The sequence below is a fragment of the Cyrtonyx montezumae genome, unplaced genomic scaffold (genome assembly GCF_038088225.1).
Source record: "Cyrtonyx montezumae isolate F1298 unplaced genomic scaffold, pur_monq_1.0 scaffold_0, whole genome shotgun sequence".
In the NCBI taxonomy this organism is placed as follows: domain Eukaryota; kingdom Metazoa; phylum Chordata; class Aves; order Galliformes; family Odontophoridae; genus Cyrtonyx; species Cyrtonyx montezumae.
Window position 1 is genome coordinate 4,011,447 of NW_027071824.1, and position 24,487 is coordinate 4,035,933.

The following is a 24,487-nucleotide window of genomic DNA, read 5'->3' on the forward strand; positions in this document are numbered from 1 at the left end:
TGTTTAGCAGTTGTGGTTTTAGTGTACCCTGAATACATACTGGCATGTAAGGCTGGAATTCAGACTCTACATTTTCTTGTCTCCAAGTGTTTGATACAGCTGTGAGGACAGAAGGTGGAGGCAGAGTCTGTTGTATTAATTTGACTGGAGTCTGATTATTCAAATGCACTCCTGCATAGGATGGAGTACTGTAGCAAGTCTACAGAAGCAGTAAACACTTAGAAGTATACAAATTGTGAAAGCAAATAAATAATCCACTTGACCCATCTGCAGTGCTGGCACTGGGGGATTTTTATGCTCTGTGGTAGAACATTTTTTGAACAAATGGCCTTCTATATTCACTGTAAAGTTACGTATGTCATATAAAGGACAAAATCTCCTTGACTATTGGATTTCCTTCTAGTGTTCAGAGACTGCTTAGCCTTGGTGGTTGAGCTGCTTATGGCTGGCATAAATTCAGTATAGGCAGGAGAGGTATAGGGTCTGCTCTCCTGTGAACTTGAATAAATTCAATTCCTGTCACATCAACATGCTTCAGGTCATAGAAAATGGAAAGCCTATCATGCAGTGAGCAGTCCTGTGTTGCTAACTAGTTGTTGCTGGCCTTTAAGAAACCACCTAATGTATCTGATGGGGAAAGCACCTGTGTGTTTCACCTGTCTTGCAGCAGCCACTCTTATTCACCACTGGAGTTTGCTGCAGTTAAGCTCATGGAAGTATCTGTGATGTTAGGACATGCTCTTACCTGAGTAAAGACTGGGATAGTCCTCTAGTAAATCAGCACTTTTCATCCTTGCATAGCAGCACACAAATTAAGGGCTGGTCTATTGGATTCATCAGGCTGCCCTTGCTCATCTGTTGTCTTTTGGGTCTCTGTCTCTGAGATCAGAAAGTAATAAAGAAACAGCACTGATCTGAGTATGCTCCTTCATGCTGGTGGATATCTCTGAGGGGATAAAATTAGATTGCAGGGAATGCATGGAGTTTCTCCTACTAGAGCTTCGGAGAAAAGCAAGGGATAGAAGTCTTGACAAATGTGGATATTGGCTGCACTGTATTTAAAATTCATATTTAAAGCCTCTGCACATTCTTTACTGTGCTTTTTATAAATCCCTTTGGCAGAAAGCCTAAGCAAATGGCCCAGCTGGAGTTACTGATTGCAACTCCCAGAAGCCATATTTGCTGAGATCCAGTGCCTGCTGTTTGGCTTGCCTTGCTTGGTTGGAGTGGCTGCTGCCCCATGCCTCATCTCCTGCAGAGCCCTTGCTTACGTTCTAGCAGAGCTTCTTTGGAATGTGAATCCTTGGCAGTCTGATGGTCAGTGTGAATAAGTCCTGCAGAGTGGACTGTGATGGGATTCTTTGTGACACAGCTGAGGACACGAGATCTGTAAAGCTCAAGAACTGATCCCATTTGTGATATTTATGCAATTCAGTGGAGTTCTGCAGAGACTAAGTTCCTTCCATAGTAGAGAGAACAAAAAACTACTCTTAGCTTGGTTTCTTTAGATGCTACCTAGCTCTGTGCAAGTTTGGGTATATTTACAGAATAAATATCTGGTTTCCCTGCCCTCTTACAACACGTCCTCAAGACATAAATGGAGGTTGTGATTCCTAATTTTCATGTGTTCATATCTTGTCTTCTTTTGGGCTTTTCCTGTGCCCTGAGCCAAGAGCTCAGGAGAGAAACTCTTGGCTGAGTTTCTATGTGCTTCAGTGCAGCAGTAGGCTGTGTTCTTTCTGTCTCTTCACGGAAATCCATTCCTTGAAGCTTTGTGTACCTGCAGATAACTAACAGCGTGCTAAAAATTGTTCCATGCCTTTTAAATAAACAGTTTTCAGGAAGCTGGGCTTGTCTTAAGGCTCGCAGAGGATCACTGATAACTGTTCCCCTGGCTCCTACCAAAAGTAATGTGAGAAGTGCAGGAAGATATGGGGAGAAGATAGTTGTTTTTTTTTTTTTTTCTGTCACTGTATGAATACAATTCCATTGAGTTCAGAGAAAATACTTTTTTTTTTGTCTCTGAACTTCAACAATGCAAGGAAATACATTTTAATTCCATGTGGTGGCCGAGGCCATAGCTTTCTAAGAGGACAGGTGCCCATCTTCTTTAAGTGGCCCTGCAAATTCTTTTTCTGTCTAATGTGTACGAGACTTTTTGGAAGCATTCTGTTTGTCACTTGTCTGCAACAGCTGCAAATGCCTGTTTCAGATATTTCAGAGTTGCTGAAGTTCTTTCTCTGAGGGCAGCTGTCAGCCAGATCAAACTGGAAAGGAAGTGGCTGAAGATGAAGGCACTGAAATTTGGTTCATCATAATAGAACATTATTCCCTCTAATTTCTCAGTTTGTGGATTATCTCCTAACTCTTGCTGCATATCTGACATCCCATTGGGTATGCAGCAAGTGCAGCTTCCCAAATGTCTGTGCTCAGATACAGAGCTCCTGAGTTCCCTTGACTTGTCAGCACAATTGGTGAGAATTTGTTGTTTGGAGAGAATGTATAGAAAGATCAGCTGTCTTTCTATTGCATATACTCTAATTAGCCCTTAATTCAATTGATGAAAGGATTAATATGGTTCCCTGATGTAACTGCTGGGGTATATGAGACTACTTCTGCCCGTTCAATGTGCCTGATCTTTCAACCAGAAACCTGCACTGTGGTGTGGTGACTCGGGATTCCTGGTTGACAGCAAATGTTGTTTTTGTAGGAGAGGATTTGTTTTCTTTCTGTAGCAGCTTAGTTCCTGATACCTTAGGGAAGTTCTGGTGTAACTGATCTTCCTGGGTTTGAATGGATTGAAATTGCTACCTGAAGACCAAATTTATGGCCAGTGAAGTGCAGTACTCTTGTTGTTAAATAAGGATTTCACTAATGCTGCAAGCTAGCTATACTTCCAGCTTCAGTTTCCTTCCTTCAGAGGGCAGGTGTCAAGAGGATGAGGCTGGATTCTTCCCAGTGATGCCCAGCAGTAGGATGAGAGGCAACGGGCACAAACTGGAACACAGGCAGTTCCATACAAACATGAGGAAAATCTTTGTTGTGAGGGTGACAGAGTGCTGGAACAGGCTGCCCAAAGAGGCTGTGGGGTTTCCTTCCCTGGAGATTTTCAAAACCCACCTGGACACACTCCTGAGTAATGTGTTTTAGGGGACTCTGCTTGAGCATGTAACTACCACAGCCTATCATATAGCATAGATGTGAGAAGCATCATTTAGGGCCTTAAAACACTGTTATCTTTGACTACAAACTGAAGATTAGGTTTTGAAGTAGAATAGCTTTTCTGAGAAGTCACAGGACAATAATTGCAAGGTGTGATCCTTCACCTTTCTGTCCTAGATCTCTTCATGATATTCAAGTAGGAATGTGTGGAACAGTAAATGGACAAGGAGTGATGGAAGTGTTAACATCTTTTTCTAGACTTAGTGGCTAAATAAGTGCTGGTTAATAGATAATGAAAATGACAAAACCAATCTTTAAAATGAAGTTCCAGAAATCTAATGTAGTATGTTATAATAATGTAGTATGTTATAAGCTACTCCTGCAGGTAGAGCCAGAATAGGTTCCCACCTCAAACTATTACTGCTGTGTGGTTGTGAACCTGCAATTCATATGTAGTGAGGCAAAGGGGTGAAGGTTTGTGATAGAAGTTAGTGGCTGTTTTAAAAAGGTATCTATTTGTTATGCTTCTCAGATGTGTAAAAAAAAAAACAACAAAAAAAAACCAACAAAGCAAAACAAAAAAAACCAAACAAGATGCAGTAGAGGAAGACTGAGAGCAGAAGGAAGTTTTCTTTTAATATACAGCTCTTCTTTCTATATGAAAATCCTCTGTGCGTTTACTATTGATTTATATTTGCTTTTTCAGATCAATTGCCTTTATTACAGTCAGCTCTGCTGAAATGAAAAGCACCAACTTGCTTCAAGTGAAGGTGTTTCATGTCAAGACTTAGAATTTTACTTCTTTTTTACCCAAGGCAGATCAGCTGTATTTTGATTTTTTTTTTTCTTCTCTACCTATAGAGAAATTAAACCAGCAGCTATTTCCAAAATTGAAAAGCAATTGGTTTAGAGAATTGCTAAGAACTGTAATTTGGTTGGAGGCATAAGAGTCTTTTTTTTTTTTTTATGACAAAAGTCTTGCTTTAAAGAATGAAGTAGGCTTTTCTTATTTTTTCTTATTCTTTCATGTTTTTACATCTGTTGTTTCAAAATTATTCCTAAAATAGGAAGAATTAAATCTACTCTGAGACCAGAAATTAGAACCTGCTTATTCCTTGGGAAGCACAAAAATTGAGAACTAGTTGTTGTGTAACTCTAAGAGGATTCATTTGAGCAATAATTGCTGTTACTTAGCCTAAAAAAGAAAAAGATGCAATGGTGAGGTTAAGAGAATCACTGTCTGTGTTCTGCAGTGGGTTCTGCTGTTCAGTTTTGCATGAGATATTATTCATCCTTCTGTGTCTCTTGTTTCTCTGGAACATGAAGAGTTCTTTCTGATTACTATAAAAAGCTTAAACAGACAAAAAAAAACTCAAACACCTGTGGGTGATATAAATGAACAGTGAGACAAAAATGTAGGGGTGGACCTTAGCTCCCTATATGCTGCATGAGAATTCCTAGAATTCAGGAGCTGCAAATATATTTTCATAGAAAACCACTCCAACAATGCAGACTTGGTTGAAAATGAGCTTACTAACTGCTGGAAAATGACGTTCTTAGGCTAGATTCTGAAACGTTAACCTCTGCATTCTGCTCAGAGGTGAGAAGGCAGCGATGGCCATATAGCCCCAGAATAAATGGGACTTTTTAGGTCCAGCATGAGCAGAGCTGCAGCCCAAGTGTCTTACTCCCTAAACTGTGCTGAGGGAGGGCTGCTGTCCAGAAAGCAGAGGTGGAAGCTGGGCCTGGCCTTTCAGATCCCTTTGGAGAGGAAGAGATTGACTTCGTTTATCTGAATACCTCTGGGCAGAACACATTTCTGTATCCTTTGGCAGAAAGGGATCTAGGAGTGAAACAACTTGAGAATGAAGGAAAGGGTGTTTTTCTGTAGCCAGCATCAGCAGGATGGGCAGAAGTTTACTTTGTATTGCGTGCGGGTTGGATGCCAGTGCCAGATCAGGGACTGGAAGGAATTTTGGGGTGCTGGGTGTGCTGCTTTTACCTGCCGCCTCCACTATTCCTGTTCCTAGGGCCCATCCCTCCCCCAGACCAGCATCTGCTGAGCAAGGCAGACAGCTAGGTCCCAGTACAAAGCAGGATCTCCCCTCAGCCCTGGGGCAGAATAGACAAGGTGAAGCAATTTTTCTTCCTTGCACTTAAGTGATGTTGAAACAGTCACAAGTGGATCTTCATGTATAGTTGAGATTGTCATGTTGACGTCCAGCTCAGTAGCTGAATTGTTGTGGGTGGTTTTGTCTTCCCGTGTTTCTATTCACCTTTACTTTGTGCTTTGTTCTCTTTGCAGTGATCATGTGCAGTTGTTTGTACCATTTGAATGCAATGGTGGTGTGAGTCTACCAAATGAGGATTATCCTTGAGATGGAAATTCATTATTTAAATAGAAAATCTCATTGCTCCTCCTATCCTCAAAACTACTGTTACTAAGTTATTAAACACAGGGAGCATGAGCATCCTTCTGAACATCTTAAAATCCAGTCAGGAGGGGATTCTGAAGGCTTAAACTCGGACTGTGTCTAGCAAGGGGAACGAGCTGTCGCAGTCCAGATTGGCAGTGGTTGTGTGCAAACCAATCATAATGGGACTACATTTTCTGGTAACGTGGGCATAACACCTCCAGGGCTGTCTGGCACTGCACAGGATACTCATTTCACAGAAGAGAACAAATCCTAAGCAAGATGGTTTGGGTGTGACTTATGTTCCTTCAAGTGCTATTGCAGCAAGGCACACAGATTGCATCATTTCTCAGTGTTTTCAAATAAGCAAGCCTGAAATCAATATGAATTTATTTTTTTGTCACTTCCTACAGCAGCCAGAGAGATGTTTCTACTCCTCTTTCAGACAAGAATGTATCTTCATTTAATGCATGTTATGTATTATATTGTACTTGCTTCAAAAGTGTGCATTTGATTGACTGCCTTGAGCAGACAAATCCTTCCCCTTTGCTGATCCAGTGGTGATGAATGGGGCCCATTATAGTCTGTGATGCTGGACATAACAGATTTTATTTTTCACTAAATGGTGGTTTCAATTCCTTTTTGATGTAAACAGTGTGGGGTCTTTTCATACTGTTTTTAACTCACATTGAGTAACGCCTGTTTTTTTTGTTGTTGTTCTATGTGAACAAAGTCTTGCTTAATGGTATTAGGTATACAGACAGCATTTGGTGGATTTTCAGGACAATTTTGTGTAGTGGGAGTTAATTCTGCTGGAGTGTATGAGAAGGTGATAATTTTAAATGTTTTTCTGTACCAGATTTTAAATGTTGGTGATGATTTTAAATGGTGATGAATTTAAATGTTTATCTATAATAGAAACAAGTATACTCCAGTATAGTAGTGGTTTTTCTTGTGGGTTTTTTTTTTTTTTTTTTCCGGTCAAGCTGTGACTGGTGTCTGAGCCTGGATGGGTGCTGTAACATAAGGTTGCTAAGCAGAGCCATGATGTGCCTCTTTTCACTGAAGCTGGTCCCCTTCAAGGAGATCTGTCTTCTTTTTCCCTTTCTGGAGCAGAAAATGCTTTGTGCCTTCTACTCGCATCTGAAAAACGGTTTGGCAGGTATCATGTAGCCAACTTCCTTCCCACTTACTTTATCTGCACTGAAACTGAGCAGCCTCTAGGGAAGTATTCAGTTATATCAGTGTATGGCAGTGTTCCCTAGTACCACAGCATATGTCTGTGTGTGTGTTAAAGATGAGAGAGGATGATCTTCAGCTCTGAAATACAAGGCCACACAGAAGTGAGAAGTAAGACAAAAACAAATGGCCAGAGATCAAGGATTGGTGCAGGAGGGAGCTCGGGACCTGTGACCAGCTGTCATTGTCAGAGGTAAGCCCATTCCTTCTGAATAAGCAATGTTTTGTTAATACTGAACCTGAAACTATCTCAGGGATGGTCTTCGAGGAGAGCTTGATTTGGATGGAGTGAACAATTCTGTATTTTCTTTCCTGCCTATTCACACCAGCCTAAACCTCAATATTTAGCAGATGAGAACACGAGTTTTGTCCAATGAAATCAGTTATATGTAGAATTAATGCTTGCTACTTATCTGGAAGCAGTCAGCTGTGTTAAAGAGTTCATGTGCATCCTGAAGGTCAAAGGCAACGCTGCAGTAAAATTTTGCAGGGAGACCTGAGAACTCCTGTGTATTTCTCTGCAGAAACACAGAAGTATGTAGTGCAGGTATTGAGAGCTCCCCTCTCTGCTTGGAAAAATGGCCAGAGTTGGTCTGCAAGTAGTCTGTCATGCCAGATAGCTGGCTTTGAGCCCTCAGATTCAAATATGCCCAACAACACTGTTGCTTTCCACAAATCCAACTGTGGGAAGGAGCAGTAACTGTTACTTAACAGCTTTCATTCCAATTAATTCTGTAAAATAGTACTCATCTACACAAGTGTTATTAATGGATCATGTTTACCCTGCAAGCATAAGAAAGGAAGTGTATCAGAAATGATGGGAGAACACAACCATTCTGAAATCAGTCATCTGCTTAAGAGTCTTTGAAGCTCAGCTGTACTCACCGGGGATGGTTTTAGGTAAAAATACCCAGCCCTTTCAAATTCAGTTTTCTTGTAGTATTTGCCTTGGACCTGATCTCTGTAACATATGCAATACAGAATCAGTAGTTTCTGAACTGATATTTACTTTTGCTGTCACCAAGCAAAATCTCACCTGTTCAAAAATGTAAAACAGATGTGTTAAACTTTGAATAACACTTGCACATAAACAAGTTCCTTTTAATTTCAAGATAATCAATGTTTTATTCTTTAATATAAGGTGTTTACAATAGCCTGCAGAAGCAGTGCAAAGCTTCTGTGTCTTGAGCCTTTCCAGGGCTTTTATATTTAGTTAAGAGCAGGAATCAATGCTGAGGTAGCTTGGCCTGTAATTACTCCTTCCTATCCCTGTCCCTCCTTCTGGTTCAAGCTATGGGAGCTGACGTGGCTCAGGCACTCAGCTGATGCTTCAGCTGCTCCTCACACATTGTTTTCTTGGGAGCCTGGTGCAGGAGAGCAGAGCTTTCTCGCAGCCAGAAAGCTGCTTAACAGCACAGGCTGTAAGAGAAAGGCAGCCAGCTGGCTGGCTTACTGGGCACTGTAGATCAATGCTGATTAATGGATGCAGTCATTCAAGTTAGGTCTTGTTAGGCTGTTCCCAATTGTTTATGTGAGGAATCTCTCACATACACCAACTCAATTTTTTACTGCTGTCATGGAGAAAAGCTGTTAGTAACAATTAAACTGAGCATAATTAGTGGGAAGAACTGTGTTTCAATTTCTGTGTATGAGGCAGTAGTATTACAGAACAGATTTTAGAAGCTGGTTTTGAAGGGGAAAAATAACCAAGCAACCTTCATGTTCTTGGCCTAGCTGCGCATTTAAAAATAAGGTTTACGTTTCCAAAGCTGTATGTTATCTAGCTATCCTGCATTTTTCTTGTTGTCTTTTCACATATGGTCAAGAATAAGATCTAATTACACTGATTACAGTAGACTTACTGTGGCCTGTACATGTGCTAAGCTATAAGCAATTACCCTCCTTTTCCTAATGGGTATTACTCTCTTTTCTTTACCCAGAGTTGCCCTTTCTCTACTTTCTCAACAAACTGCAGAATATCTTCAGCAAGAAGTTCAGGTTCCTCTAGTGCTGCAAAGTGCCCACCTCGAGGCATGAAATAGAAGGAAACTATGTTGGTGTATTTCTTCTGGGCCCGAGCCTGGGGTGTGTGCATGATTTCATTAGGGAAGGAGGCAATGCCAGTAGGTACTTGTGCTATGAGTCTGAAGGAGAAGAAAGAATAATTTTGTCTTTTCAATTTTTGCTCAGTTAAGTGTTTGAAAGTCCCTTGCAAGTGTTGTTCTTCAAAAGTCAGGCAGACCTATTGGGCAATTAAAAGCTGACCCTGAATTTGAATATTAGACAACACTCTTGTTTCTGAGGAGAGGAAATGCCAAAAGGCTGTAACATTTTTTGCATAACCTGATAGATAAGGCAATTTTGAAAGGGATCCATGGCACAACAGTTAGAAGCATAGAAACTGAGACCTCTAGGAGGCAGTGAGTATCAAGGGGAAAGCAAATTGACAAGGGCTGAAGAGAAATTTACAGTGCAAATTACAACTAGAACATGTTGAGCCCATCAGGACAGCAGGAGGGTATGAAGAGCTCATCTTGAATAGCTGTGAGGTGAAGGTGGGAAGAAGGGGAGCAATAACAGTAAATCTGGACTAGCTTATGAAACATTTCTTACCATGAGTCTTTGTCCTGTAAGAGTGTCCTCTCATAGACAGCTCTCGCTTTTAACCAGCATGAATGTTCTCTGCAGAATATTTTCTACAGGAGCAAGTAAAGGGAAGTAAAAGCAACTGCATTTGAAGGGAAAAGTACCTTAAAGTGGAAATATCCATTCTTGTTATAAACAGTAATATACTGAGGGCCTAAATATCCCATATGTGTGAGCTGCTTTGCCAGAAGTGACAAAGATTTTAAGATTTAGGTAGAACAGGATGCCTGCTCTTACATAGGAGTCTCAAAAACCTTCCTTCACACATGTAGAAGTTTGTATAGCTCATCTCATGTAGGCAGAACTGGAGCAGGATACTGCCCACAGTGTAGCCATAAAGAGCTTCAAGAACTGAGTCAGCTTCCTGGGAGAATCATTTCACAGCCAAATAAATACCATAGCAGTGAGCGGTGGTTGCACATGGCTCAGGGCAGGTTTACCTCTGCATTCATGAACTTGCATCAGCCACAAGACACAAGCAACATATCTGCAAACATAGAATGAAATTCTAAACAAAATATTTAAAGAAAAAAACCACTTACTTTTCACGTTTCTGTGTGCCTATCCCTTTCTGCAGATTTTCTTTGTAGAAATACATTGAGGAGACGGTGCAGCCTGACACCCAGTAGATCATGATGTTGGTGAGAAGGTCATCCAGGTTAAACTTCCTGAACAGGTGAGCCCAGATATTGTTTAGTTATTAAATAGTGCAAAATAGTACTTAGTTATAAGAACTTCACTGTGGCTTTGTTGAAAGAACTGTTTAACTCATTAAGAAAAAAATGGAGAGAGGAAGTGTGTTAACTCCCCCCTTCCTGTCAGTGGCCAAATAAACCAGTAAAGGCATTCAAACATAAACTGGGAAGTGGCATTTTAATTTTTGCTTGGAATACAGACTCCAGCGTCACTGTCTATACTGTCCAAGTCTGGGAGAACAGAACTTGCCTATAAAGGAAAGCCTATAAAGCAGATTGTGCTACTTATTCATAATTCAAAATGCTACCGTAAGCTTTCAGTACAGCAATTGCAGGTACTCCAACATATGCAGTAATTAGTGTACATTAAATATCAAGTTGTGATCTGTATGCAGTGAAAACATTCTATTGTATTCAAATTTTCATTGGACTTTTGTAGAATGCTGCTTTGTTCAACTCCTGCTAAGTACCTCAGCAATTTTCAAGGGGAACTTCAACCATCTCAGATTTTTACCTCAGAGTAAGAGTGATCTCTTACTATCCAACTGCGTTTAGATGAAGCAATGCTGATTAATTTAAAGCAAGTTCACAGAATATTTAAGCATTAAAGTGAAATGTGAGTTCTGTTTCCCACATCTTAGCACAAGTTAAGTTTTCAATTGTCTGTTCTAATATCATACTTCCACGTAATCCAGTTTTCATTCCCCAGAAGCTGGGGGGTGTATCTCTTTTGTAGGAGATCAAAGTGGGAAGTACAGCACTGCATCTTTGTAGTCATTACAGGCTCCTTTTGAGACGTGAGACCATCAGTTCAGATAGACACTCATTTAGCTTTGACTTGAGGCTTAATCACCTCACCCAAAACAGCACTTACCTTTCTAGTCCTCCATCTTCTAAGTTATGGAATTCTGGATCAGTCCACACCTAAAATTTCTCTAAGATGTATGCTGCCAGTCCTACAGGAGAGTCATTCAAACCACAGCCTGAAAAGGAGGAGGGAGATTTAACTAAATTTGTGATGTTCTACTGCTGTTCTCAGACTGTTTTAGAAGCTGCCCACTGTAGTATGGGGGAAATAACTTTACAAAGTTATTCTAGCACCTGTGTTCCTAAATAGATAATAGAACAAGTCAGAGCCATTTATTGTTGAATCATTCACATAGTATCTGCAAGTCAGCAGACTCCAGATTAGCTCATACTGTATGTTTTTAAATTGATGTAACAGTATTGGATTTCTGCTGGTTCTTTTCTTTGTAAGTTAATAAGATTAAGTAATATGTGCCAAGTAGGGTTTGCTTCCATTAATCTGGAAGTTGGTGTGTATCTAACGCTTATTACAGGGCCAAATCCTACATGCCTACACACAACCAGAAGAATTTACACCGTTGTCTAACAGCAAAAAAAATTTAAGGATTATTAGAAGGTAATTAAAGAAGAGCAAAGCTTTGTTAGAATGTCCACCTACCACGTTAGCAAAAAAAAAAAAAAAACAACTGCCTTAATGTAGAACAAGTCTTAATATAACCTTTATGGTTGTTTTGTTTGGATAGAGAAAAACACACATGTAATTGGAACTTTAGTACATCCTAGTGCCACCAAAGAGGGACTATAAACTGTTCAAGCTGCTCAGAAAAGCCTTAGAAAAAGGTTTTCCTGAGATACAGCAATATATTTTAAGTTTCACCTGTGCTACCCAACTGTGCTGTAAGACAACACTACAGCTATTGCAACTTTACCCACAGCTGCTATTTAAATGTGTTAGTTGAGTTTCAGTTAACAAACAAGTAACATTTCTAACAGATAGATACTAAGTGATCCAAAAAAACTAATTTAACATGCAGAATGGGACAAGCAATATACTTCACTTTGATGGGAGCAAAGAAGAGTGCATCAGTTTACATGTAGAGAGAATTTACATTGATCCTTACAGTACTGTGAATACAGGCGCTGCCTTTTCAGTCATCTGAAAATGAATTTATGCTCCATTCAAGTTAAGTGTAAAACTAGATTAATGCAAGCCAGTCTGATCAAAAGCCAGCTCTGAAACAGCCAACATGCTAGTATCAGCCAAAAGTCAGAAATGACTTCCCTGCTTAGGACAGCTCCATGTCATACCGTGTACTACCAGAACACTTGGGAAGACCTTGGCAGCCTCCCTAGCTGGGCTTCTCCCAGCTGCTTTCAGCTTCCTGCTCCTAGGTGTCATTTTCCCCAGAAGTCTTCCCTTCTGCTCTTCTCCTCTTTTCATTGTCCTCAGAATTGCAGGGATTCCTGCTCCAGCTCTGAGAACATGAACTTGCTGCTGGTTCCCAATCTGTGCAGTCAACAGTCTGCTGTGACAGACCACAGATCACAGCTAGGGACCAGAATCAGCCAGAAAACCACAAGAGAGAGCCCACCTGTGACTAGGTACCTGCCAGCTTCCTCATCTTCTCTTCAAGCAAACAGGGAATTAGAGACTGGCAACTTTGGGAAATCACAACCCAAAGCAAGCCAAATTATTTGAAATCCATAGAACTGTTATTTTCCCAACGTTGTTTAGAAAACATCCTCATCTGTAGCTAAGTTTATGGAAGGACATTAAGAAATAGTTTCTACAGCTCTGTTTTTAGTAAAACCTACAGTGAGTGAGTCCTGCTGCGCTAAAATAAAATACGATTAGTATTCTTGACTCAGTTTTTCAATTCAGCTGCAAAATATGTTTTTAAAATAGGAACACTTAATAGTTAAAATGGTTAAGCAATCTGAGCGATTAGCAGAACGTTCAGAGACATCCACACTCTGTTTTCTTGAAAATCTGCAAGTGATTCATAACAGTGAGTAAGAACCAAATTTGATTTTACCTTTCAGGTATTACTTATTCCTATAAATAAACTAGCTTGCGTGCTGAAACAGCTAAAAGCGTTTTGGAGTCGACATCATTTGACTGTGATCGATTCTCTGAGAAGAAATTGCCTTTTGTTCTCAGCATAGCTACAGTTGCAATAGAATTACAGTCCCCAGTGACAGCAGACGTATAAAAGTATTAAGCTGTTTTTATTTATGAAAACTGAAAATGAGGTCATTGGTACTTAGAGGGTGCTTGCTTTTGATGTACAGATGGATCCCTTCTGTATGCAAAAGGGAGTTTAATACTAAATACCCATCTATCATAGAATGGTTTGAGTTGAGAGCTGTTCCTTCCAACCCCTCTCCCAGTCCTTTACAACTTACAAGCAGAAGAACCTGCTGTTGAAAACCTGTAACCTTCCTACTTCCATTTTTGTGGAAAAAAAATGCTCATCTTTTGCATGTTTAAGCAATGTGCTTTGTTGGTATAACAGTACAGTTAAAATCAGTACTTTTGTTTCTTTACCAACAGTATCAGGTGCTGTAGCCTGTATGTGAGTGTAGCCAGACTCCGCCAAGATCTTGTAGAGCACTTTTTTCAAGAAGAGAAACATCTACCTGACATCTTCCGCATGGAAACCAAAGAGCCCTGGAAGGTAGCGGCCCAGCAGAATGGAGAGCAGGTGGGTGAACCCCATGTTTAAGGCTAGATTTAAATGAAGACCTTTCAGATGGCTAAAAATAAAAAACAGGAAAAGCCTCCACAGAGTACTGAAATAAGATATGATTCAAAGTAGTTAAATGTGAAATATTACATTTTGTGACATTTTGATACGTGAAAATGTTGTTAGGTGTTAGATTACTAATCTATAATATATATAATATCAATTAGTAATATAACAAAGTTGCACCTAAAATATACAGGAATGGACATCCTTAAATTCCAGTCTGTCAATTACATAATTGCTCATGACCCTGGTTGTACTTTGTAGTGTTGCTTTTCACACAAAACAAGTCAAAAGGGGCAATTGCCAGTGGTCCACACACAAACCCAGTCACTAAGCCTCAAATCCTCCTATTGATATAAGTACTTATACCATTCCAGTCCTCTCTGGGGCCATCACAAAGCTACTGCACAACTGTTTGTGCAGGTATACAGTTCTGGATCACTGCTTTGCATAGAGCACTGAGGAGGAAAACAACACAGTACTTGGTTATTTAAGGACTTGGATCGGTCAGTTCATACTGAATCACAGTATTGTAGGGGTTGGAAGGGACCTCTGGAAATCAAGTCCAACCTCCTCCCAGATAAAGCAGGTTCTCCCGCAGTAGGTCACACAGGTGAGTGTTGAGATAGGTCTTGAATATCTCCAGGGAAGGAGACTCCACAACATGTCTGGGCAGCCTGTTCTTGTGATCTGTCATTCACAATGTAAAGTCCAGGAGCAATAGCTACTTAAAGAATAAAATAGCTTTATACAGTAGTTGTGCAGCAGTTTATCAAATGGGTGCCATTTGAACCAGATTGGTGCAGATGAGCCAACCACAGTCACCACCTTGCACATAGAACTCGTGGAATCCCAGTCTGAGCATCAGTTCATAAAATACAGAAGCAGCACTTACAGAATCAAAGCCTGCAATAAAAAAAATACATATTATTGTATTAATTTCAGCTGCACTTCTGAACATACAGCGTTTATTCTTCCCATCATGACAACAGTCAAATTCCTAAAAAGCTACAAGGCCATTTTTCCTCACTTGTCTGACATTACATGCCATTACAAGTCCTTGCCACATTGTGTAGGTAAGGTCCAGAGGAAGAAGCCCAGCCTGCACTACAGCTTCCCTTAACCTCACCCATTCCTCATGTATTTGGCCTACTAAGGGGATGGTGGACTCCTTCTAAACTGTAGTCATACTCCAGCTGAGCTCTGTCAGAGGCACTTGGTGTTGCCCAGGGAATGTGTTTCCATTTTTCTTTTTGAGTACAATCTTATCTTAATGATAGCTAGAAATGGTCTTATTCATGAGTTTTCACTTCATAACTTGTTATAGTCCTTTCTAAATGATCTATACGTTATTCCTGTAACTTTTTAATGGTGACACCTGAAGTTTCCCCCCTCTCTCTCTCCCTCTGTGCAACATCAAATCCTTGCTTCTACGCTGAAAAAACAAGGAGAGCCAGAATTTACCATCTGTCAGTAGAAGCTGTCTCACTACAAGACTGGACTTTTGTTAGTTCAGTTTCTTCTTCTTCATCTTACCTTTTTTGTGAGGTGATTCTGAGAAGCCATATCTAGGGGTAGAGGGCAAATGAATTCAAATACATATTCATTGCTGAGGCTGTGGCTGACATGATCCATCAGGAGAGGGATAATTTTATAAAATTCATAAAATGAGCCAGGCCAACCATGAACTATTAATAATGGCTTTGCAGACTGGCCTTCAGGCACATGAGGAGGCTTCACATGAACAAAATGGATATCAATGCCTGTATTTAAAAAAAAAAAAAAATATATATATAACATGCCTAAATTTACTATTTCACTGAAACTAATTGTTTGGTGGCATTAATCACTTTCCTTATTTTATGTGTGCCTGATTTCCCATTTCAACATGTCTAGCTTTTCTCCAGACATTTATCTTAATGTTAGAGCAAAAGGAATTTTAAAAGCCATCAGTATGCATTCTCTGTCTGTGGAGGTCTGTGATCAAGTCACACTTGTTAACTTTTGATGAACTAACTAAGCTGAATCAAGGATTTGAAAAACATGTTGCTAAAAGAGAGTTGAAGAGTTCAACTTCTAGATTCTGTTCTACCTGTTATCCAAGGCTTTTACTATCTTCTTGAGAAATCAAAGTAGACAATTATGTTCTCGTACCAGTCTGGTCATTGTTAAGCAAGAAGGTAAAAATTGCAGTTTTTTTGTGATCCTTACGATATACTATTAGGCTTTGCATTAGGACCCCAGGTTAACTGCTTTTCATAAACCCATTCAGGGCTCTGCTTTCCAGGAAACAGGAATTTGCACTTAGGGGAGCCTGAGTGCTTCATTTCGTAATGTGTTCAAGCACATTTCACTCACATCAACTCCACTTCATCCCAGCCTCTCTCACTGGCTGAGCATCTCCATCCTTTACAATTCTGTGGATTTCTGCATTCTCTGAAAACACATTCAATTGATGTCAGAAGTTAAGAATCCACTATTCTACATCCCATCTTGACTTTTCATGGCAATCACTCTTAATGTCTGAGTCTCTCTTCTTGTTGCTATACATGTGGCATTGTCCTTAACTTCTTTTCCCTGTTTTGTCTCAGGTGGTACTTTGTTTTTTCCTCCTTTTTTTGGTCACAAATATATTTTAAGTATCATGGTCAGCTGCCCTGTTTCAAATAATGTACATTCATGGGGGCAAGTAAAAATAATATTGCGTAATCTCAAGTGTGAATTTTACAGTCCTGTAAAATAATTGTCTGCTTTGCCTAAATCCCCAGCTGCATCACCAAATCACCCAAGTACTTCCCCCTAATTGAAGTATTTAAAACATTCAGTTTGACCAAGCTCCAGTAATAACAGACCTTAACTGAATGGTGTCTTTCAAAATGTGTCTGTTTTGAATGAAAAGACAAAAGCAGTCACTTGGACCTGGCAGCACATCAACCCTCAGGAAAAGGCTTTCTGCCTTCCTAGGCCTATGAGAGCTTGAAATGGTGCTGCAGGGCACATTGGCCCTACTAGGCAGGGATAAACCTCAGCAGCCAGCACGCTCAGCTGATCTTGCCAGTCCAACAGCATCACCATGGCAGCAGCAGCTGGGGAGTTGCATGGAACAAAAGGTGGCATCTATGGGTATGTCTTTGTGATTGCATGCAAGTCACTGCTACATCTCAAGATGCAAATCCATTTCTGAATGCCTGTGCTTGGCTCTCTTAACACCAACTGACAACCCACCCATGCACAAGTGAATTCTATTTGTCCTAAAGGTTTCAGTTACAAGGTAGTTTCTCACTTCTCTGTCAGTGGCAAGGATCCACATTATGGCAGTTACTCAGGGAAGGCTCATGCAACGTGGCCAGGAGCATTCTTTCATTGAGATCTCTGTAAATGAGATTATGTATTGCTGTTTATTTTTAAGGGAAAAAAGTGAGATACCTTGAATCTTAGTTTTGAAGTGTGGGTACTTGTTGAGACTTCAACTTGTTTCTTCCAGTTGAACTGGTTTTTCCAGTAGGAGATGACCTTCCTGAGATATGCTGAGTTAAGCCCACAATGGAAGCGACTGTCCTCCAGTGGCTCAGTGAATCTAGCCTGGTTGAGTCTTCTAAATAAGTCCTCTAGGGAGAAGAAAAGGAGAAATGTTACAAGCACTTGTGTCTTCTGTCTTATGCTCTACTGTGTATGGCTTCTAATTATTCATAGATGGAAAAAGATCGATGAAAATAATGTCTCCAGTGATAACTGTGCCTTTCACACGTTTTTCAGTCCTTGTTCTCCTCCAGGTGCCCTCTGTTCCGCTTCCAGCTATAGCTGTTCTTAACACTTCTCACTTTCTTTAGCAGCACTGGCTTATCCGTTTGCCAGGCTGATAGACACAGAGGATGGAACCCAAAAAGCAATAGTGAACTATGAAGAAGCTTGCTTATGCTGTTCACCTCCTCCTGGGCTACCTTTGAGCCCAGTCTCACAGTGAATGCACAGATCTGGCTCATTGCTCTCCTTCCAAGTCCAAGCTGCTGGCCATCTTCACTCTGAATCACTGAGGGATTTCACATGCTCGCAGGGATGGTGAAACCAGACTGGAGCGAACACTTCCAAATCATGTGAGGTCACTGCTGTACTTCATGACCATGGAGGATGCTGCCAATACTTTAAATTCAGTCTAAAATCATCCAGCAGGGAAGGACAGCCAAGAGCCCCTTCCTCCTGCAATCAGAACCACAGAATAGTTGAGATCTGGAATTCCAGCTTTGCTCAGGCCTCTGTGGGGCTTAAAATTGAGCAGCACTTTTCAATACAGCAATGATGAAGACAACTGACACTTAATAAGATAAGTGTATGTGCTTGCTCATGCCTCACGCTGAACAGGCAGATATTTGTACATAAGATTTTTTGGGGGCAATTAATGCATATGCAGAAAACATGGATTTTTAAATGAAGCCTTTAACCTTGATGTACAAGCTTTTTGTCCATGCTCAACATATAGCAAAAAAGAATTTGTAATATAACTTACTATAACTCCTAGCTTATGTAAGAATTTATCTAAAAGCAGTTTGTTACTGATGGATTATGTTGCAACAGCTGATACAAAACCAAATTGTGCATTTCACTAAAATCCTGAAGTTAGATATTATGTAGCTTTATGTCTGCAATGTAAGGGGAAAACATATTGGAGATCAGCATCTGCTGCTATTACTAAGGGGGACAAACAGGATCCTAAAAAATCCAGGCCTAACTGAGAAAATAGAGATCCATTATAAATGAACAATATGAGCAGTCCCAGGAGGATCATTTGAATGATTACTCCATAGAGATCTATGATATTGTGCAATCCCTGACAAGCACTCACAATCAAGGTCTTGTTATCTAGCAAATTCTGCAGTGCATGTGTTTACTGTAATTAACATTGTATTACTGTTGACCCAAGTATATCATAAATTACAGAATTAGCATCCAAGGCAGCTGCAAACATAAGGCACTCAAGAAAATGAGATATTCATAATTTTTTTTTTCCTTTTAAAACCAAAGCCATTCTTTGTGTTCTGGTCTATGCAATCAAGCTGAGGAAGGTGCACAAAGGGGAACACAGCTGAGTAATCTGGAATATGATTTTCATGTTTATTAGGCCTTACAGGGTAAGCTTATTTACTAGCAATCTTGAGAGAGCCAGCTGAAAACAGGATAATGTAGCAGAATGTGAAATCTGTCTATCCATTCCTATCTTTCAGAAGACTAGGAAGTCTGGGAAGTCCCTTCCCTCAAGTCCTCTACACTAGTCAGTCATTTTCACAAATATTTCACACTGGTTCAATGTAAAAATTACTTCCAGCAAGGCCTGCATTTATTTGGCCGTTTCTGACTTCTTTTTCCCCAGTACAGAGATTTGCTTACGCTCAGCTCTTCTTCAGTAGTTTCCACCTTGAATGGATGAATTGTCGTATCTTCTTCAAGCTTCTGTCCCTTGCCCCACCATCTCTCTTTGAATGGGAGTCTCTTCTTTTTTCTTGGAAAGTAAAAAGTAGATGAGGACTGCCCCCAGAATCAGGAATATCTCCAGCAGCATAGTGCCTGCAAGAGAAGAACAGAACTGTGATGAGCCCAGTCAGGTAGCTAAAGGACGTGTGATGTTCTTGCTTAGGACTATAATGGTTTTCTCACTTTTTAAGATAGGATTTGATCTACGTGTTTACCAGGTGTTCTGTCAGTCTCAGGATATCAACGCTTCCGTAAGGCTTCAGAAATAGGATGTTTTAACCTGTACAACTCAACTGGGAAGAAGTAAGCATTTTACATAAATGAATCTTAGTAAAAACAGGAGTCAAAGCAGGCCAAGAGACTATATGGCTTGAGAATTAAGCAGATTAAACACACTTCCTCATTGGCTATTAATTGCTGCTTAATATCAGAAGCAAAGGGAGTGACTGTGGCTGTAATCGAAGTCCAGTGCTTTCTCTTCCTCTGAAGCTCTAGACTTTTCACCAATTCCAGTGTAGAGCATCTCTTCAGTAAAGTCACATATTGAAAAGAAAAAACAAACAAACAAAAAAGGTGTATACAGAATGGGAAGCAAAAACATGAGGGCAGCCATCCTCTATCTCCCATCAGCCTGGAGAAGGGGTATTTGCATAACCCTTGAAGGGCCAAGAGCAAAGGGTGGAAGGGCCTTCCCTTTCTTTCTCCCTCTGAATGTTTTTCAAAAGAAAACAAAAGATCCCAGGCAGTTCCCTACAGGCTCCAAAACGGCCCTCCACAGGCAGTAAAGTTCTCTTGAGGTGAAAAACAACCTGATCTCATGGCACAGCTGCATAACCTGCCTGCAGAGCTGCTGTGTCTTGGTCAAACAGAATATTGTTCAAAAAAAATTCATTTTGAATATATTTGAACTGCTTCATGCTGCAAGCAGAACAAAAATGGCTACTCATTCTCTTCAACAATTAATGTTTTCAAGCATCCCTTTAAGTACGAGGAATGTTTGCTGGGGAATGGTGCTGTTGTCTTCTTAATGCACAATTTTAAAGAATGTCATGATTCAAACACTCATACTCTGAGGAACTGATAAAATGTTAAGTACTTCCAAACTTCCATAGAGCAGGCACTATTTATGGAGGGCACTGAGCAGTGCACGCTCTCTCCAGACCTGGGAGGTTCTGTTGGTTTTGCTGCTGCTGTAACGTGATGCTCTGAAATTGCTCAAACAGTAAACAGAACAGACCAACCATATTCACAGAGTCATAGAACTGTAGGGGGGTTGGCAAGGAGCTCTGGAGATCACCTATTCCAGTCCCCTGCCAAAGCAGCTCCCTAGCCCAGGTTGCACAGGTAGGTGTCCAGGGGGGTCTGGAACTGTAGCAAAAGTTAATCAAGTTCACATGTAACAGGGGTAAGAGTGACTTTATCTTGTGCCTTTATAGGACATGACTCATTCTCTTCAGTTGAATTTACTGAAGGTTGGCATATAATAAATAAGGCAATTAAATGGATAAAAGCTTTGAAAGAAGCACCCAATAAAACATTTGTGAAGAAGTCAGGTGCTATGCAGGAAGGACAGCAAGCCACAGAAATGTATCACTTACACATACAACAGCTACAGCCTTGGAAGTGACCTGATGTTCCCAAATCCTCAGGAGCCAGAGGAAATGAGAGTGATTGGCACTGGAAGAACTTGATCTTTCTATTTGTTCTGTGGGTCCTTCCATGCTATCTGTCATTTGAGAACGTGCTACTTTTCCTCTGCCACGTTCACTGGAGTACAAGGCAAGTCTCTTCACGATTCCACCATGCCTGAACCACGGATTATCCCAGAATTAAAGAGCACAATTACATTTTACTGCAAAACAGAACTCGAGGGGCTTTTAGAAACTTCAAAGCGCTTTACTCAGAAATAATAACTACCACAGTATTTAATAGATAGGATTTCTTCTATTCACAGAGAACAGCAATTTCCCCCAGATGATGACACAACTGCTATGTCTGGACTACAAAGGTTTGCTGGCAAAGCTATGCAAACACCACATATGAAGGAAAAAAACCCAAAACAACCAATGAAATCAATAAAAAAACAAACTCTTGGACAACTGCAGTACCTTCACAAAGCCCCACTACAGACAGCTGTGCCAAGACAAAAGTGAGCTTCTTGTCAGTGCCCACCCCAATGTTCAGGCAGGACAGCCACAGTTCCCAGAAAAACAGTGGGCTCTTTCTCATGGTTTATCAGCAACTGCTTTCTTTTGCTGCATCAACATCACAGCCCCTACCAACAGATGATGGAGGTACTACATCTAATACAGAAGTGCTCTCACCTAGGAACAGAATCCCATCCCATTGGGAACTGGTACATACAAAGTCACTGGAATACCTCAACTACAAATATGTTTCTTTTTCTACCATCCATCTCAATGAGACCTGAGAAATCAGGAGTTCTGCAGCAGAGCACATGGGAAGGATTGTGCACAAACGTGTATTCTGCATTCAGGCAGGTGTGTGCCTCCCAGCAACTCAGTGCATGAAAATATATCCATTTCTGTGACTAATCCTAAATGCACCGAGGAATGGTTTTGTTTACAGCTCAGCAGTACGTGCCAAAATCAGCTTTAGGTTGCACAAAACTTTTGTCTCCTGTTGCAGAGGACTGGGGCCAGTGATGAATCAATTTGCACGAGATGCTGTTTGGTTTTGGAAGAAGCCACCTCTGACACCAGCGGGTCTACTTGTGCTGTCAGAGATCCCAAGTTACTCTCTTGAATACATACACCTCAATAAGGCCGTGTTGTTGCCTTTAAAAATCACAACTTCAAAAACGAGTTAATGGTTTGCTTTTGGTTTGTTGGGGCTTTTTTTGGCCTTTGTAGTGACCAAAGGGAAGGCCTCAAAAGGAAATACCTCCTTTTATCCCATGGTCAAGTACTTAGGCTCCAAGTCTGCTTTTCCACGGGGTGAATATTGTTTGTAGACAGTACAGTTTGTAAACACTCCTTTTTCTTAAAAAGCCTAAGGATGCTTTTGTTTTGCAGCTTTAAAAACATCACATTTCAACAATAAATTGCCCCCAAATTAACTACATGTGAAGCAGGCCAGGCACATTTCAAGAAACATGCTATTTACAAGAAAGCTTCAGCACTTCCCTACTGGATGTGACTGCTCTGTATTGAAACACTTTTTTTCAGGGTTTTTTTATTTTTTATTTGCACTTTCTTTTTTTTCCATGCATCACCAGCAGTCCGAACAGTCTGCACAGGAACATCAACTTAATTAACATCAAAGCCTTGTCCTGTCTCATGCTTGTCTTCATCAGTGTCCAGTAACACGCTCCAGAGAACAGGGCAGAGAACATTTATTTTTTAGAGCAGCCATCCATAAAATACCCTACTGGTAAGATTCCTGTCTTATCCTACTAGAACTTGCTTACCTTTGCCTTGCAGCAGTAGTATCCAGCTGAAATATGTTACTGGAGAAATAAGGAAGTGAAAGACTTTCAAGTCATTTGGAAATGTCTTGCACTCAAGCACTGTGCAACTCAGCTTCCATAGCTTGAATGATTCCCAGTTCTTACACCTCCGAACGGTGCTATTAAACCTTATCAGTACAAAGCAGCAAGGGCATGGGTGAAGCAAGAGCTCTAAGACCACACTGCTTTCAGACATACAACAGAGATTATTATGATCAGTGTTAATAACATTTTTGCTCCAAGGTTGGTTTACTAGCAGATTGTGAGGTGGCTCAGAGCACTTAGCGCACTATAACACTGTCAGATACAGGGTTTATTGATTAATAATTACTCTGCAGGAGAAATAATGGCTCCATTTAGAGATGATGTTTCAGTTTATTTTTGTTCTGTTACATAACCCCCCGGTTAGGTTTTACTGAACATGTTCCCCTCTGCCACAGCATCTCTGTTTACAGATCCATTTACCGGGGAGAAGCAATTACAGGTGACATATCCCAGCAGATGTGAAAGGAAGAACCACGGAAGGATTTCATGAACTCACAGCACCTCTAGCAGAGTCCCTTTGCACTGACAGCCTAAAAGGGGCAAAGCCATGGCACAGTCCATAAGTTTCACCTTCAACCTGCTGCCCTATCATATCTGAGCATCCCATTTTGGCATTTCGTAACAGCAAGCAGAAAAATGAGGGCATTTGTATAAGAAAAGCTTCTTATTTATGTAGTTTATGGGGCATGATGACAAACTTCAAAATAGCCAAGCAGTGCAGGAACTGCTTTGCATATAACTGATAACATCTCCGGGGTGAGTGCAGAACGATACATTAACATTGTAGGAAAAGAAGAGCAGCAGGCAGCGGGTGAAATAAAGCGTCCCACGCAGGAAAGCAAATCAAAGACAGGAAATACAAATCCAGGAGTTTCTGGCTTGTCTTGATAAGAAATTTAACATTTACATTTTTATTGCCACAGGGAGGTGGCACACAACGATACCTCCAAAACAACAGGAAGGGGTGATATCATCCTGTTCCAGTCTTTTTCTAGATCATTCACTACAAGGAGTTATGCAGTCCAGCGGGAATCTAAGGCCTGGAAGGAGGTCACCTCCCCAGGGATGGGAGCCCTGCTGTCCCCACAGGACGGGGCAGCTGGGCACCACACAAGAGCTGGAATGCTGCTGACCACAGGGCTGGGGATATGCCTCCAGCACCACTGAGAGCTGTGCAGAGGAACACAGCACCTGAGGCACTGTTCCCTAACAGCTACCTACCTGCCTTGTCCCTTGGGCAGCAGCAACCATCAACGGAAGGCTGGTTTAAGGTTCTGAAGGCACCACTCAGAGCTTTTGCTTGCGAGTTAGCTTGCTGTACTTCATTCTGGAAGAGCGTTTGAGTGCCTTTGTAACACATTCCCACCTATTCTACCATCCTATGATAGTCAAGGAACATGAACTTTTCTGCACTGCACTGAAATCTGATAGGCACGGAGACTCGATCCTAGATAAAGTAGAAGTATTATGGGACTAAGTTCACTGTTACCCGATTTGCCTCACACAAAGGAAGTATATTTATGTAACTGCTACCTGGTCAAAGCTCATCTCATAATTTAAGAATTTAGCATCCAGTATTTTAAGGGGAAGAAATTCACTTTACAAGAGCACATATTGAAGCAGCATTACTTGCTCTTTCAAATCCAACATATTCCTATGAACACAACATATTCCTATGAACATATGAATACATAAGAACACATTTATCTCATTTTTCTTATGTTGCTTCTATAATGTTTGAATAAACCCATTTGCTCCAAAGAGTCAAAAAGCCCCAAATGAAACATCAGTTAC

At 40.7% G+C, this 24,487-nt stretch overlaps 1 protein-coding gene and 1 long non-coding RNA gene across 2 annotated transcripts; one reads left to right on the plus strand and one right to left on the minus strand.

Annotated features, from left to right (window-relative positions):
* Nucleotides 1-6,574: 6,574 nt before the first annotated feature.
* Nucleotides 6,575-24,349, plus strand: LOC136049536 (uncharacterized). Its single transcript, XR_010622312.1, has 5 exons — nucleotides 6,575-7,008; nucleotides 10,039-10,137; nucleotides 13,518-13,668; nucleotides 22,421-22,572; nucleotides 23,089-24,349. It is a non-coding gene; the product is annotated as an uncharacterized LOC136049536 (long non-coding RNA).
* Nucleotides 8,734-19,293, minus strand: EPHX1 (epoxide hydrolase 1). Its single transcript, XM_065737256.1, is given in 11 exon segments — nucleotides 8,734-8,959; nucleotides 10,004-10,129; nucleotides 11,031-11,139; nucleotides 13,512-13,723; nucleotides 14,493-14,619; nucleotides 15,250-15,291; nucleotides 15,294-15,476; nucleotides 17,140-17,178; nucleotides 17,181-17,319; nucleotides 19,096-19,192; nucleotides 19,194-19,293. Coding segments are annotated over 11 exon segments (1,374 nt in total). The 5' UTR covers nucleotides 19,268-19,293.
* Nucleotides 24,350-24,487: the final 138 nt, after the last annotated feature.